Genomic DNA, 15,408 nt, shown 5'->3' on the forward strand with positions numbered 1-15,408 from the left:
CATCTCTGTTCCTAATCGGCTGCAAAATTTGACTGTTGCTTTCTCTAATAATACTAATAATATTTAGAAACGTCTTTCATTCAGCGAGCCGCTGTGACAGCAAGTGTGCTTTCAGATAAAAGCATTCAAGTATTGTGTTGCTGTCCTTACAATGGTATTTGACTGGAGAGGAAACAGTTACGTAAACATGCAAGCTAGAAATTTTTTCAATAATAAATAATTTTAAAATATTATAAACATTGAAGAAATTATTTAAAAAATAAAAAAAGTGATGTGTCAGAAGTGGGATTCGAACCCACGCCTCCATTCGGAGACCAGAACACCCTTTGGGGTAAGGAGTTTATTCCTTGAGTCTGGCGCCTTAGACCACTCGGCCATCCTGACACCGTTGATCACATTGCTTCAACCTGCTTTCTTAAAGGGTTTAGCGTATGTACGTTGGGCGTACTTTATTATGTTTTCTGAAGAATTTAAGCCACATTTCCTTGCAAACACAAACTGCTTTTTATCCTCCCAACGCTGTTATCTGGCGGCTTAATTCCAAGGCTAAAGAGTCGCTCTCATTTGGTTTCATTACTAATTGCTTCATACATGATTGCGCACTAGTACTATACCCTTAGAAACAACATTCCGATTAAACAAATGCATCCCTTGTATCCAATAACGTAAACATTTTGCGTGTCTTTAAAATATACTATTACAACTTTAATCTATGTCAAAATACCTATGATTTAAAACTACATTTCCCATCATACACATCTCTCTTTTTGTGCTACAACTATTTTCAGTTCCTTCCCTCTTCTTTTGCGTCATCCGCACATTCTATTAAATGAGGGACAAGTAGACCAAGGAGGCGTGGTTCAGAACAGGAGACGGCATGACGTCAAAAAGTGGAAGCTACTTAGGTTCATCTGTTTCCCTTCCAATCTTTATAACACCAGGCTTCCCAAGGCAGATTACAACAGTTAAAATGAACCCATGAGTAAACAGGATATAGTCAGAAATATGGCCATGTATTACTGTATGATACAGAACAGTGTAGAAAAATGAGCACAAAATGCAGCCTTTATTAGTGCTGTTTCCCACCAGGTACAATTTATTTATTTATTGTGAACATTTAATCCCACCAAGGCAGGCTCTATGTGGTTTACAGCATTTGAGGAAACGTTCAGCATAAGAATACTAGTGCAAATCAGGGTAGAAAAAGTAGTAGTACAATAATTTTTTAAGCTGTTTTAGTGATATTCAGTTTTGATTTCATGATATTTATGTCTACATATGGGACACTTTCATCCAACTGGAATAGGTTTCGATTTTTGTACATATGGACCACGCATAGGCAGTCCATTATCTCTAATAATCTTTTGCTACTGCTTTCAATAGCGTTTGTTATTTCTTTTGGATGTACTTGTGATTCCGCCTACTAGCTTCAACCTAACCCATTCCGTCTCCTATTATCAATCTAACCTGCTTGGTGTAGACCAGGAGGGTCCAACCTTGCAGTGTAGTGCGCATGTACACGGAAGCCATCTTTGTTTCTAGTGCCTCAAGGGTATCGGTGGAGCGGGTGTTGTTGCTGTTTCTGCGGCTACCATGTTTCCTCTGGCTAAGTCGGCGCTCGTGCTCACTGGTAAGGTGGGAAAGAGAAGGCGGATTCTTCTGTCTCTGCAGCTGGTGGTGGTAGAGGGGTGCCGGTTACCCCCCCCGTCTCTGCCCTTTGGGCATTCTCATACCCCTGGGTTTCCTAATGTCGGTGAGGGGGCGAGGTTTTTTTTTTTTTTTTTGGGGTCAGGCACCGGTAAGTCCTCATTGGATTTCTAGAAGGTGTGTGCGGAAGACTCGGCAAGGTCTCGGGGGTCAGAAGAAGGGCGCGGAATGATCTTCAAATGGTGCACGAGCTTGGGATCAAAAGTTCGTGACATGAAAGGGGGGGGGGTTCAGATGAGGGTTCCATTTCCTTAGGAAGAAAAAGGTTTTCTCACAACGAAATACAAGCTGTTAATAGATGAATCTGTTTGAAGACTATAATTATTTTATTTATTTATTAGGATTTATTTACTGCCTTTTTGAAGGAATTCACTCAAGGTGGTGTACAGTAAGAATAGAGCAAGCATGAGCAATAAGCAATTACAGCAGCCAGTGGCATAGCGAGGGTGGCTGCCACCAGGGGCGGTTCGCCGCTGCGCACCCCCCCCCCAGTGCATTCTTGCCTGCCTTATGCACGCTGCTGGGGGCGGGCTGTCAGTTCTGCTAGTTCCCTGCTCCCTCTGCCCCTGAACAGGAAGTAACTTGTTCTGCGGCAGAGGGACCAGGGAACCAGCAGAGCTGACACCCCCCCACCCCCCAGCGGCGTGCACCAACCCCACCGCCCTGCCCTTGCTAGGCCACTGACAGCAGTAAAAATATTCAAATAACCACTTACAATGTCAACACAATATGTAATGGAACATTTTAATTTATAATGAAGGGTATAAGCAAAGATGGAGTGGAGGAGTGGCCAGAGCCATACCTTCTACTCTGTGCAGGCCCCAGCCACCCATGCTTAAACACTGGTTGTCAAGTCACCACCATGCCAACCATATAGGTAGCCAAACATAATTGAGATGATATATGGTTGTAACCAAGACTCCCAAGTATTGCTGACAGTATTCATTGTCCCAGCTGAGATGTCTTTCTCTCTCCCCTGAACTGCACAGCTCTCTCACTTTCAGCACGTGACACAGTGATATCCAACACTGGAGTTGCTGAAGCTTCACCTGTCTTTTGCCATTTGTGGGGCACAGACCGTAAAAGTCCAGCATCGGCCTTGGTTTTCGCTATGTTGGAGTTGCCGAATCTTCATAGTCTTTGTCCATTTGTGAGACATGGATCATAAAAGTCTTGGGCATTGGCCTTGGTTCTCCCTTACTGAATTTGGCTAATCTATAGGCTTTTGCTATTTGCAGGACATAGACCATAGAACTGTCTGGATTAGGCTTTAGTTCCCACTACTCTTGCCCAACATCACACCAACAGCCATGTTGTAGTTCCATTCTCTTTCTGTTTAGTATAGAGAGCTGTACAGGAGCAGAGGTACCACAGGAATCCCCATGGAAGTCTTGCGAGGCTGCCGCTGGAAGTCTTGGCAGCCATTTAAAAAAAGCAGAGAGGGTCAGTGCCGTTGCAGAGGGCAGGAAAGAGTAGAGATCTTTCCTGCCCCAAAGAAGCCACTAGACCACCAGGGTGCCTCCAGCTATGTTCTGGGAGGGCACCCAGGGTCAGAGAGAAGGTGGATAGATGAATTTGGGATGGTATAAAGGGGAGTTTTTCCTCTTCCTAGGGGAGTCTCTGTTTCCTCTTCCTCGTAAAGCCATCATCACCATACACTCAACAGAGAGCGAACCTATGAGCTGCTGCATCCACGTTATTGTTTATTGTTGATGGCATTTTTTATTTATCTCCCTTATAGTTTCAAACATTCCGGCTTGTGCAGCATACAGATGTACAGAGAGGAAGCATAATGACGGAATAAGTTTTCATAGGTAGAGTAGTAATTTGTTATAAATTGTAATCACTGTCATTTGGAGGAGCTGGTTATAAGGACACACTAGCACGGTTATATTCATGCAGAGATTTTTTTTTTCTCCTGGTAAAGGGCTGCTAAAACAAACAACATAGAACTTGTTATGAGAATCAAGTGCTCAATATTCCGAGTTTATTTATGATATTTATAGCCTACATTAAGCATAAATTAGGTTAAAACCTGGGAGCATTCCCCCCCCCCCCCCATGCCTACATCAAAAGAAAAAGATGGGCATGTGGGAACTTGCTACTTTTGTTTTGTGAATTGCAGTGGTATATTGTAAAAACGCACTTGCCTTTTTTATTACTACCTTTTCTCAGAAAGGTGTTGAATAATTAGGGAAGGGCTTCCTTCATGCAGAAGTTTTGTCCAGCATCAGTCTAAATGTGCCAACATTGTCTAGTTCAGCACATTATTAGCTGCCAAGTTCATACAAAGTTAATTATGTTCAGTAGAAAATCTGTTGCCTCAGTCTGCATGCTATGTGAATATTCCATCATGTTTCATTAGTGATACTAAGTATTACATATTAAGGGCATTTGCTTTAAACTTTGTTTTAAGCCATTAGTGCCCAGTGTTCACATATGGGGGAAAAAAATCAATATGTTGATGACTTATGGGAGCATTGGGAACTAATGGGTTAATTAATTTATCCGGTTCTTACATGCACATGGTTTTGCTTTTTAATCGCAGAGGTGAATCCTAAGGGTGATTGAACAATTAGGTATAAACTGTGTTGCTTCTGACCTCACTTGTTCTGGAATTTGGACCGATTTGGGTCCTGTGCTGATCTCTACATCTGCTGTCTTAGTAGAGTACGGAAGAAAATGATTTGTTACTTTTTACTAGTATTTTTACTGCTTATAGAATCTGGCTTTCTTGAGGGAGGCGGGGATCAAGGTGACTGTGGTACGACAAGGGCTTGGTGGGCTTGGTGGGCCGGGAGTTGGGATGCAGGAGATTACTTGCTGCAGGGACGAGTTTTATTTCTGTCCAAGTCAGAGTGCGGCAAAGCTGTGGACCGGGTGATTGCTCTTTTGAGCTCCCTGGGGTGGATCATCAACTGGGAGAAGAGCCAGCTGCGCCCGACTCAGTCCCTGGAGTATCTGGGAGTTCGATTCGACACCCAAGTGGGCAGAGTGTTCCTGCCGGACAATCGGATTGTCAAACTTCAGGCTCAGGTGGACCAGTTCCTAGTAGCCTCTCCTCTTCGGGCTTGGGACTATGTGCAGCTGTTGGGCTCTATGACGGCCACGATGGAAGTAGTGCCCTGGGCCAGGGCTCATATGAGACCACTACAACACTCTCTGCTGCAGCGCTGGACTCCGGTGTCGGAGGATTATGCTGTGCGCCTTCCCTTGGACCCAGCAGTGCGCAAGGCACTGAGCTGGTGGCTGCAGACAGACAAGTTGTCTGCAGGAATGCCTCTGGTGACCCCGGAGTGGACTGTCGTCACGACGGACGCCTCTTTGTCGGGCTGGGGAGCCCACTTCTTGGGAAGGACAGCGCAGGGGCTCTGGTCTCCTGCAGAGGCAAAGTGGTCTATCAACCTCCTGGAACTCAGAGCCATTCGGTTGGCGCTTTTGGAGTTCATCCCGGTACTGGCGTTGAAGCCAGTACGGGTCCTGTCGGACAATGCCACGGCTGTGGCCAATGTCAACCGCCAGGGAGGTACCAAGAGCGCCCCTCTAGCCAAGGAGGCCATGAATCTATGCCAGTGGGCGGAAGCTCCCGGAGAGTGGCAGCTATCTGCTCAGGCGTTCTTGGACATCACGAAGCGCTGGGGCCAGCCGAGCCTAGATCTGATGGCATCATCGGCCAATTGCCAAGTGCCGCACTTTTTCAGCAGAGGACGGGACCCTCGATCCCTGGGAGTAGATGCTCTTCTCCAACAGTGGTCGACACAGGAGCTTCTCTATGTGTTCCCGCCCTGGCCCATGTTGGGCAGGGTGCTAGACCGGGTGGCAAAGCATCCGGGCCGGATAATCCTGGTGGGTCCGGACTGGCCCAGACGTCCCTGGTATGCGGACTTGATCAGGCTCTCAGTGGACGATCCTCTGCGGCTGCCAGTGAAGCAGGGCCTGTTGCATCAGGGTCCCGTGGTGATGGAGGATCCCTCCCCCTTTGGTCTTACGGCCTGGCTATTGAGCGGCAGCGTCTGAGGAAGAAGGGCTTCTCAGACAAGGTCATCGCCACTATGCTGAGAGCGAGGAAGCGCTCTACTTCTACTGCTTACGCCACGGTTTGGCGTACCTTTCCAGCGTGGTGTGAAGCAGGCTCACTTTCTCCCTTCACTGCTCCAATTTCTTCAGTGTTGGCGTTCCTGCAAGAAGGTCTGGAGAAAGGCCTGTCGCTCAGTTCCCTTAAAGTCCAGGTAGCGGCTCTGGCTTGCTTCAGGGGCCGCCTGAAGGGTGCTTCCCTGGCTTCACAGCCAGATGTGGTGCGCTTTCTCAAGGGAGTTAATCACCTGCGCCCTCCTCTGCACTCAGTGGTGCCTGCGTGGAATCTCAACCTGGTGCTAAGAGCCTTGCAGAAGCCGCCTTTTGAACCCTTGTCAAGGGCATCTCTGAAAGACCTGACGTTGAAAGCAGTCTTTTTGGTGGCTATCACTTCAGCCAGAAGCGTTTCCGAGCTCCAGGCACTCTCATGTCGAGAGCCCTTTCTGCAGTTCACTGAGGCAGGAGTGCCTATTCGCACAGTGCCTTCCTTCTTGCCCAAGATTGTTTCTCGCTTCCATGTGAATCAGCAGCTCTGTCTCCCTTCCTTTCATAGGGAGGACTACCCAGAGGAATACTCTGCTCTCAAATATCTGGATGTGAGACGAGTCATCATCAGATACTTGGAAGTGACCAATGATTTCCGGAAGTCGGATCATCTGTTTGTCCTGTTTGCAGGTCTTCGTAAGGGTCTGCAGGCTGCTAAGCCTACAGTGGCAAGATGGGTCAAGGAAGCCATCGCAGCGGCTTATGTGGCCGCGGGGAAGGTGCCGCCTATCCAGCTGAAGGCTCACTCCACTAGAGCTCAGGCGGCCTCGATGGCAGAGGCCGGGTCCGTCTCCTTGGAAGAGATTTGCAAGGCGGCAACTTGGGCATCGGCCCATACCTTCTCCAGGCATTAGCGCTTGACTGTGGCTGCTCGGGCGGAGGCCCGATTTGGAGCTTCAGTGTTGCGGTCAGGGATTTCAATGTCCCGCCCTGGGTGAGTACTGCTTCGGTACATCCCACCAGTCTATGGATTGATCAGCTTGATGATATGGAAGGTAAAATTATGTATCATACCTGATAATTTTCTTTCCATTAATCATAGCTGATCAATCCATAGCCCCTCCCAGATATCTGTATTGTTTATATTCTGGTTGCATTTCAGGTTCAAGTTTAGTCTTCAGTTCCTGTTCAGGAGGACTTCGTGTTCAAGTTTTTCAATGGATTCTTCAAGAGTTGAGACGAATTTGTGTTACAATGAGCTGCTGCATTCCTCTCCCCTCCGTTTTACGGGGCTGGATTGAGACTTAAATTCTGCCGGCGCTCCCTCCCGCTTCGTGCGGCAGTAGGGCAGCTTTGTACCCCTCCCGCATCGGCGGTGTTAGGGTCAGTCAGCTCCTCCCGCGGTTGCAGGATAAGCCAGATCCCCCCGCATCGGCGGGTGTGGTGTCCCTCCCCCGCTCCGCGGGTATGAGCTGGACGGATTCCCCTCCCCCACTTGTGTGGGGATGAGCTGGGTTAATTCCCCTCCCCCGTTTCGGCGGTGGTGAGCTGGGCAGAGTGTCCCTTTGTGGGTGTAATTCTCTAAGTGCTGAGTCCTGCTGATGGAGCTTGGATATCGACATACTGAGGAGTTTCCGGCAGCACATGACCACATATAGGGAGGCAAAAGGATTGCTCTCTATCTCCACCTGCTGGTAGATGGACACAACCCACCAGTCTATGGATTGATCAGCTATGATTAATGGAAAGAAAATTATCAGGTATGATACATAATTTTACCTTCTCCCAAACATAGTTTGATTTATATAAACTTTTCACAACAGAAATGTGTATGCAAGTCCATTTAGCTGTGAATAGGTTTTAATTCTTCCTTTGTTTTTATAGCTCGAAGTGTTCAGCGGATTGCATCAAGGCAAAGCCACCACAAAAATGAGCATGACTTCCATGATAAATATGGCAATCTGATCCTTGTTTCTGGGGCAGCATTCTGTACTTCAATTTGGGCATATGTAAGTATTATTGGCATAAAGTGACAAAAAATGGGCACACATGCAAAATAGCAAAAACAAATAGAATATGAATAACAATATAAAGTAACAAAGTACCTACAAAAGGAAGGGAAAGGAAAAGCCTCAAAGTAGCTCAAAACCTGCATTTTTTAAGGAGCTAAAGCAGTCAAAAAAAGACCTTGCTTCATCATTGGCAAAAACCTTTCCATAAGGAGAGTAGCGACATTCAAAAAGCAAAATATAATAACTTATCTCTTGAGAAACGTGTAGCTCTCAAAACATCTGGTGGAAGTCTGAAGATGTAGAAATGCCCTCAGGCCAATGTTGGCCATAGTTTCGTTAAAAACTGCTTCAAGGTCCCAGAAGGCACAAAAATTCCACGACTTAGCGTTCAAATGGTGAAACTCATTGCCAGAGGATGCGGTAACAGCAGTTAGTGTATCTGGGTTTAAAAGAGATTTGGACAAGTTCCTGGAGGAAAAGTCCTAGTCTGCTATTGAGAAAGCCATAAGGAAGCCACTGCTTGCCCTGGAATTGGTAGCATGGAATGTTGCTACTAATTGAGTTTCTGTCAGGTACTTGTGACCTGGATTGGCCACTGGTGGAAACAGGATACTGGGCTAAATAGACCATTGGTCTGACCCAGTATGGATGATACGTTCATATGACTTTCAGTGATCATGTTCATATTCAGTCTTCCCAGGCAAGTTAATATTAAAACAATATCTATTTAGTAATTTTAAATTATGAATTTAATACATATGCATATAAAGATTTCCCTAGGTATACCTTCTCTTCAGAGGTACAATTGGTAATTACATTTTTGTTGGGATTTATTAACCACCTTTATGAAGAGATTCACCCAAGGCAGTGTACAGCAGGTACAGTTTAAGATAAAACTTTAGTTTTATTTATTTATTTAGATTTTGCTCACACCTTTTTCAGTAGTAGCTCAAGGTGAGTTACATTCAGGTACACTGGATATTTCTCTGTCCCAGGAGGGCTCACAATCTAAGTTTTAGCAGCATATCAATAGTAAAATGACCAAATAAACATAAATTCAGTAAATGAGGTGAACTAGAAAACAGCAAATTGAAACCTAATAGGACTACCACGAAACAGTATAAAAAAATATACACACTTAACAGCACTGAAATTCAAATAAGACTGATTGCAGCCTAATATTTATGAAACACCTAATAAGCACACAATTCAAACATTCAAATAACAGATATGATGCTAATGCCTTTCTACAATACAATGTAGCCGAGGGGCCAAGTGCAAATATATAGGTGGGGGACAAGATTGGTGGCTAAACTCAAGGCAAGTTCTTTGCACAGTTAAGATACAAGGAACTTATCTAAGTTGCAGTGTGTGTGTAGCAGGTTATTTCAGGTACAGAATGCACTCGTATAGTCTATATTAAAGGCTTGAGAAGAGCCAGGCTTTCACCTGGTTCCTGAAGTAGAGGCAGTCTCAAATTAGACACAGCCCCTCAGAGTAAATTCTAGAGCATGAGGGCTACTCCTGAGAAGGCTCACTGGCAGGTATCCTTCCATGTTAAATTGTACAGCGCTGCGTAACCCTAGTAGCGCTTTAGAAATGTCAAGTAGTAGTAGTAGTATCGCATCATACAAATTCTTTTGATGAGGGTACAGATAGTGATGCTACATGAGAGGACCTCGGAAGTTTTAAAGTGTGTGTAAAGCCCTAACTTAGTACTCAGGCCCGCTTTGTCTCAGGACCTTGAAAATCAAACATAGTAAAGTCAAGTAGAAGAACTAAGTCAAAACTCTGCTTTTTGTTTTTTGCAGGTGGAACATTTTGCATAGAGAGTGGCAGTTAGATGAAGGGTGGTCAAAGCCTGGCATCTAGATCAAATTATTCTTGTATCTGAAATGCGTAGACTGTCTAATTTTGGGACTCTCCAGCCAGTTCAGGAGTATAGAGACCAGCAGTATTGTCTACCTGGATTACCCCATTAGTGCCCAATGTTCCCATATGGGAACAAATCAATATGTTCCCATATGGCTTATTATGGGAACATTGGGCACTAATGGGTTAATTTTGTTATAAGGATATGTTCAGAGTTATCCACTTCACTTATTGGCAAGTAGAGCGTGCATTTGAGGTTTCAGGTATTTTGGTTTTCTGGACAATGTACGTTCTCTTCATGGAAAAGGAATTGGTGGTAGATGCGTGGAGAAGATGGACCTGGAGACAGGTGGTAAGTCGGCTCAATAAAGCATGAAATAAGCACAGAGGTTCTGTAGATGCAGAAAACCAAGATCCGTGCAGTACTGCAAACCTGAACTAGGAATGTAATTGAACAATTTGAATGGACCTTATGGTCCTTATTGGCCGTCATGCTCTCTCCCTGTTTAATATGCTTGAGGACTATTAATGTTGCTTCTTGTTATGCAGGTTGTAACACAGACTGGAATTACTTGGAATTTGTCTCCTGTTGGAAGAATTACACCAAAGGAATGGAAGGATCAATAAATCATCTCTGCTGGTGCTGGAGCAATTTAGAACTTGGCTAAGCTGTGTACATAAAGGCATTACCTCCTTAATAGCACCATGCCTCAGATGTTAATATGACTGTAATAAATATTTCAAATCTTAATTTTGCTTTATTCATTTAGCTATCATTGCTGCTTTACTGTAAATATGTATCATTACTCAGGGCCAGCTTAACCATTGGACCAAGTGATGCTCTTATCCGGGGCACTGGTGAATTAAGGGTGCCAAAATACCCAGCCTTTGACCTCTTCTGTTCTACAGGTTAAGCCTTTTCATCTCCCCACCCCCATGGGTCTAGCACTGCTCCTTCATCTCTTTTACATCCCTGTGGTCCTGTAAAGTTTATTGGTTGCCGGTGGCAGTAGCAGCATGACAAGCTGCCTTCGGCTAGCCCCTGGGTCTTCTGCTGTGTCCTACCTGCCCTGGTGCAGTTTTTTCTGTGAGATGAGCCGAGGGTTGTCCGAAGACAGCCTTCCATGCTGCTGCTACTGTAAGTGATATACACTTTACAAGACCATGGAGTCAGAGGTGAGGGAGCAGTTCTGGATCCATGGGGGGGGGGGGGGGGGAGGAGAGATGCTGAACCCACTGGGGGGGGGGGGGGGGGTGCCAGAAGTTATGGGGGACGGGGGCGCTGCCAAAGCAAGTTGGCTCAGGGTGCCACTCCCTTGAGCTGGCTCTTTCATTACTGTATTCTATTCTGAATTTAATATGGCAACAGATGTCTGCATTCTGAGCAGCCAGACATGTTTTGTTTTACTGTTTGGTGTGAAGGATAATTTCTCCTACAAGCAGCTGGAACTTTTTAAAAAAACAACAACCGCTCCACTCTACTGCTGTTACATCTTTGAAAATGATCTGGTATTTCCCAGTTCCTGTTAAGATAGTATTTGGTTTTATAAGTTCTCGTGTGTTTGAAAAATTAGTTAATTGGTTGGAAGATCTATACCTTCAGCTGTTACCTCTATTGACTTTTTGACTATTATTAACCTGTTCTGTACTTATCTCTATAATTTTACGTTGGTGTGAGATATAATTACTGAACCATAAGCTGACCCTGGAGAGGGAGAACAGTTTCATCAGTTGTTGCTGATAACCTAATGTATAGTATGTGCTTGTTTCCTCAGATTAATTGTGTGATGCATTTATATGCAGAGAGAGAATCCTTGTCCTGTCACTGTGATGAACATCTAAGGATACAGAGCACCAGGAAGAGAGTCTGGGCTTTGTTGAGGCATTGCTGCAATGTCTGCTAAGTGCACCTCGAGCAGAACTGAACCTTTTTTTGTTTTGTTTTTTTCCCCTTCCCTTCCCAGGAGATTAGTATCCAAAATAATGCAGCCCTTTCATAGTCATATTTGATCTTTCAGTGCCATTGTGGAAAGCTAGATCTAAGGATAGAAACAGCAGTGGGTACTTATTATATTTGTGTTTTTCTCCCCTGTTCTTTGTATTGTAGGAAATCTGCTGATGAAAAATGTGTGTAGAATAGCATATCATGGCTACATGGGCAGTATCCAATTTCTTGTATGGCTGCTGCATTGTGGACAGTTTATCCACTTGTGCTTTTTAAATACTTTATTTGCTACTTCAGATATCAAGTTTTGGAATAGTAGGTCAAGAAAACTGTCTCCACTGCAATAGCTTTAGAAATCCAGTATAGACTTTTTAAACTAAATTAATACCCAGTAAATATGTAAGAAGTTTGAGAAGATGTAGGCAATCTTTAAACACAGGGCTGCATGAATGTCAATACAAGCCTAGCAGGCTGCAATATTATGGAATGATGAGTGAGGTGATTAAATTTGCAGATGACACAAAACTATTCAAGGTTGTTAACATGTGCGGACTGTGAAATATTGCAGGAAGACCTTAGGAAATTGGAAGACTGGCTGTCCAAATGGCGGATGAAATTTAATGTGGACAGATTCAAGGTGATGCACATTGGAAAGAATAATCTAAATCATAGTTACCTGATGATACGGTCCACCTTGAGGATCAGCACTCAAGAAAAAGATCTAGGTGTTGTAGATAATACGCTGAAATCTTCTGCCCAGTGTGCGTCTGTGCCCAAGAAAGCAAACAGGATGCTAGGAATTATTAGGAAAGGGATGGTGAACAAGACTGAAAATATTATAATGCCTCTGTATTGTGCCATGGTGTGACCACACTTACGAGTATTGTGTTCAGTTCTGGTTGTAGTATCTTTAAAAAAAAAAAAAAAAAAAAGCGGAATTTAGAAAAGGTTTAAAGAAGAGTGACCAAAATGATAAAGGGGATGGAACTACTCTCATATAAGGACAGGCTAAAGGGGTTAGGGCTCTTCAACTTGGAAAAGAGACGAGTGAGGGGAGATATGATTGAGATCTACAAAACCCTGACTGGCATAGAACAAGTAGAAGTAAATTAATCTTTTACTCATTTCAAAACTACAAAGAGTAGGGGAAGTTACATGGCAATACCTTGAAAACAAATGGGAGGAAAATTATTTTTTTTTTCACTCAGTGACTAGTTGGCTCTGGATCTCTGCTGAAGGATGTGGTAACAGCGGTTAGCGTATCTGGGTTTAAAAAAGATTTGGACAAGTTCCTGGAGGAAAAAGCCATAGTCTGCTACTGAGACAGACATGGGGAAGTAACGTTCCCTGGGATTTGTAGCAAGGAATGTTGCTACTCCTTGGGTTTCTGCTAGGTACTTGTGACCTGTCTTGGCCACTGTTGGAAGCAGGATACTGGGCTGGATGGGCCATTGGTCTAACCCACTATGGCTGTTCTTATGTCTTTATGAAAATGCACAGAGCTCTATAGACCACCTATGATAACAGTTAAACATGCAGTTTGAACACAATGTATTGAGCAAGAAGCTGGTTTCAGATGTTGAATAAATAGTTAACATTAGAAAGAAGCAAAGGAATATCCAGGTGCCTTATTTTGTAGAAATTAAAAACCATTGCACTAAGCTTGTACCTTGTTCTGAATTGGTCATTACAAATCATATACCATAAAAAAATTACAATAAATCACACCAGCCAATAGGAAGAGCCACAAATTGTGCCAAGCCTGACCTGTAGCTTTGTTCTTTTATGCTTCAACTGATTATTGGTTGGATTTGTGGCATGCTACAAACATTTTATAACCCTTAAGCTGTTAGAATTGGTGCTGCTCCTTTGGCACCAGGTCATAGAATTGACATCTTGGCAAATAAGGCTGTAGGAGAGAAATTTCCATCGGAAGGGCAGTATAGAGAATACACTCTTTCCTTAAAACGTGCCTGCATATATTGTGTATAGCACTCTGTACATCGAGTAGCGCTATGGAAATGATTAGTAGTAGATTTGCACCAGATTTCTTTTCAGACTGCCTTATGCCTGCTTCAAACAATTATCTCCATGTCCTGCACCTCCAAGAAATCTGGACTGCCTGATGAGAATACAAGTTTCCACAATACATTCACAAATTCAAAATATGTACTGCACTACCTGCATTTAAAAGAAAACAAAAACCAAGGTCCAATGTCAAAAGTAAAAGAATTCAGCCAACAGCATCTCCATAGAAAAAGCTCTGGTCTAGTGCTAGAATTCAGTAACCACACATTCGAAAAGCACGGTTAAAGTTTGCCAGATTGCTTATTGAATTTGGGCAGGAGACTTGGTGGTTACTGACTTCTGGTATTGGACCAGAGCTTTTTCTATGCAAATGGTGTTGGCTGTGTTCTGACCAGTGCCATCTCCTGGAGTCCCCATGGCAAGCTAGGTGACAGTCTGAGCTTCTTGGTGTTAACTTCTGTCCCACCGGAAGGAGCCATACTGGTAATTAGGAAAGGAGACCTTCTTGCTTCAGGCTCATAACCATCTTATGAGCTCTGGTAGAAACGTTTTCACTTCTCTTCAGTGCTGGACTGAAAGTAGTGGCTTTGTTCTGGCCAGTTGTGGAATGCCCGGAGCTGTTGCTAATTGACTTGGAACTTTCATGTTAGAAAGCCCAAGTGAGGTCGCCACGGTAGGTGAAAGAGACGCTACATTGGAATGGTAGAGATTGTGAAACCAGCAGCCAATCAATACTGCCGAGACCCCTGAGGTGCAGCTGTTACACTGGTGAGACTTCCTATTATTACCTTGGCTAATCCATGGAATGCTATAGCATTGTTGGATACACTGATTTCCTCAGTTGCTATTACTACCTTCGACATTCATCTGAAAGTGCAAGCTAAGGAAGGTGAATATCAAGCCCTGTCCTGTCGGATTAGTGCACTGGAGGAGAGTATAGATAATATTGCTACTACATAAGCTCTCCTGATGAAGGATACAGGGGTCACAGCAAGGAAATATAGATCAGTCCCAATTACTTGAAGCCAGAAGATGGCAACACTCTGTATAAAAGACAACAAACTTAATTAACAAAACTCCTTGATGATAAACTCTAGCCACAGGTGGCTTCGGTGTCAAGGAGTTTCATTAACTTGTGGCTTGAGTTTATTCTTCATCAAGTGGCTTATTATTTGAACATGTCTGTCAGATATAATGTCAGAATTTTTAAATGGAATAAGGCTACTGGCCTATTGTTTACGCCCCTGATGCAGGCAGAAACTGAAACATGGCTGTGTCGGGCTTGTTTGGAGTAACGTGACTTTCACCATGTTGCACTGGACTGTATGTTTTATCCAACTTTTTTCATACAAACCCCCCCCCCCCCCCCCCAAAAGAACAAACTAAAAGAAGCAGCTGCAAAGGTTAGGAATGTAAATTAGGCATGGACATTGTTTAAAAATACCATCTTGGAAGCCCAGACAAAATGTATTCCTCTGCTCAGTGTGTGGTGGCAGCTAAACAAGCAAATGGAATGTTAGGTATTAGGAAAAGAATGGAAAACAAAAATGACGTTATAATGCCTTTGTATCGCTTCATTGTGCGACCGCACCTCGAATATTGTGTTCAGTTCTGGTCATCGCATTTCAAAAAAGATGTAGTGGAATTAGGAAAAGGTACAGAGAAGGGTGACAAAAATGATAAAGGGGATGGGATGACTTCCTTATGAGGAAAGGCTAAAGTGGCTAGGGCTCTTCAGCTTGGAGTAAAGGTGGGTAAGGGGAGATATGATAGAGGTCTATAAAA

At 44.0% G+C, this 15,408-nt stretch overlaps 1 protein-coding gene and 1 non-coding gene across 2 annotated transcripts; one reads left to right on the plus strand and one right to left on the minus strand.

Moving 5' to 3' along the window:
* Nucleotides 1–274: 274 nt before the first annotated feature.
* TRNAL-CAA lies at nucleotides 275–384 on the minus strand. The gene is made up of 2 exons: nucleotides 347–384; nucleotides 275–320 (listed from the first exon to the last, which is right to left on the minus strand). It is a non-coding gene; the product is annotated as a tRNA-Leu (tRNA).
* Nucleotides 385–1,519: 1,135 nt separating this feature from the next.
* On the plus strand, nucleotides 1,520–10,401 carry LOC115474214 (cytochrome c oxidase subunit 7B, mitochondrial). The gene is made up of 3 exons (XM_030209582.1): nucleotides 1,520–1,630; nucleotides 7,651–7,775; nucleotides 10,200–10,401. Exons 1-3 carry the CDS (start codon nucleotides 1,594–1,596, stop codon nucleotides 10,275–10,277), a joined length of 240 nt encoding a protein of 79 aa, XP_030065442.1. The 5' UTR covers nucleotides 1,520–1,593; the 3' UTR covers nucleotides 10,278–10,401.
* Nucleotides 10,402–15,408: the final 5,007 nt, after the last annotated feature.

Source organism: Microcaecilia unicolor, chromosome 7 (assembly GCF_901765095.1).
Source record: "Microcaecilia unicolor chromosome 7, aMicUni1.1, whole genome shotgun sequence".
NCBI classification, from domain to species: Eukaryota; Metazoa; Chordata; class Amphibia; order Gymnophiona; family Siphonopidae; genus Microcaecilia; species Microcaecilia unicolor.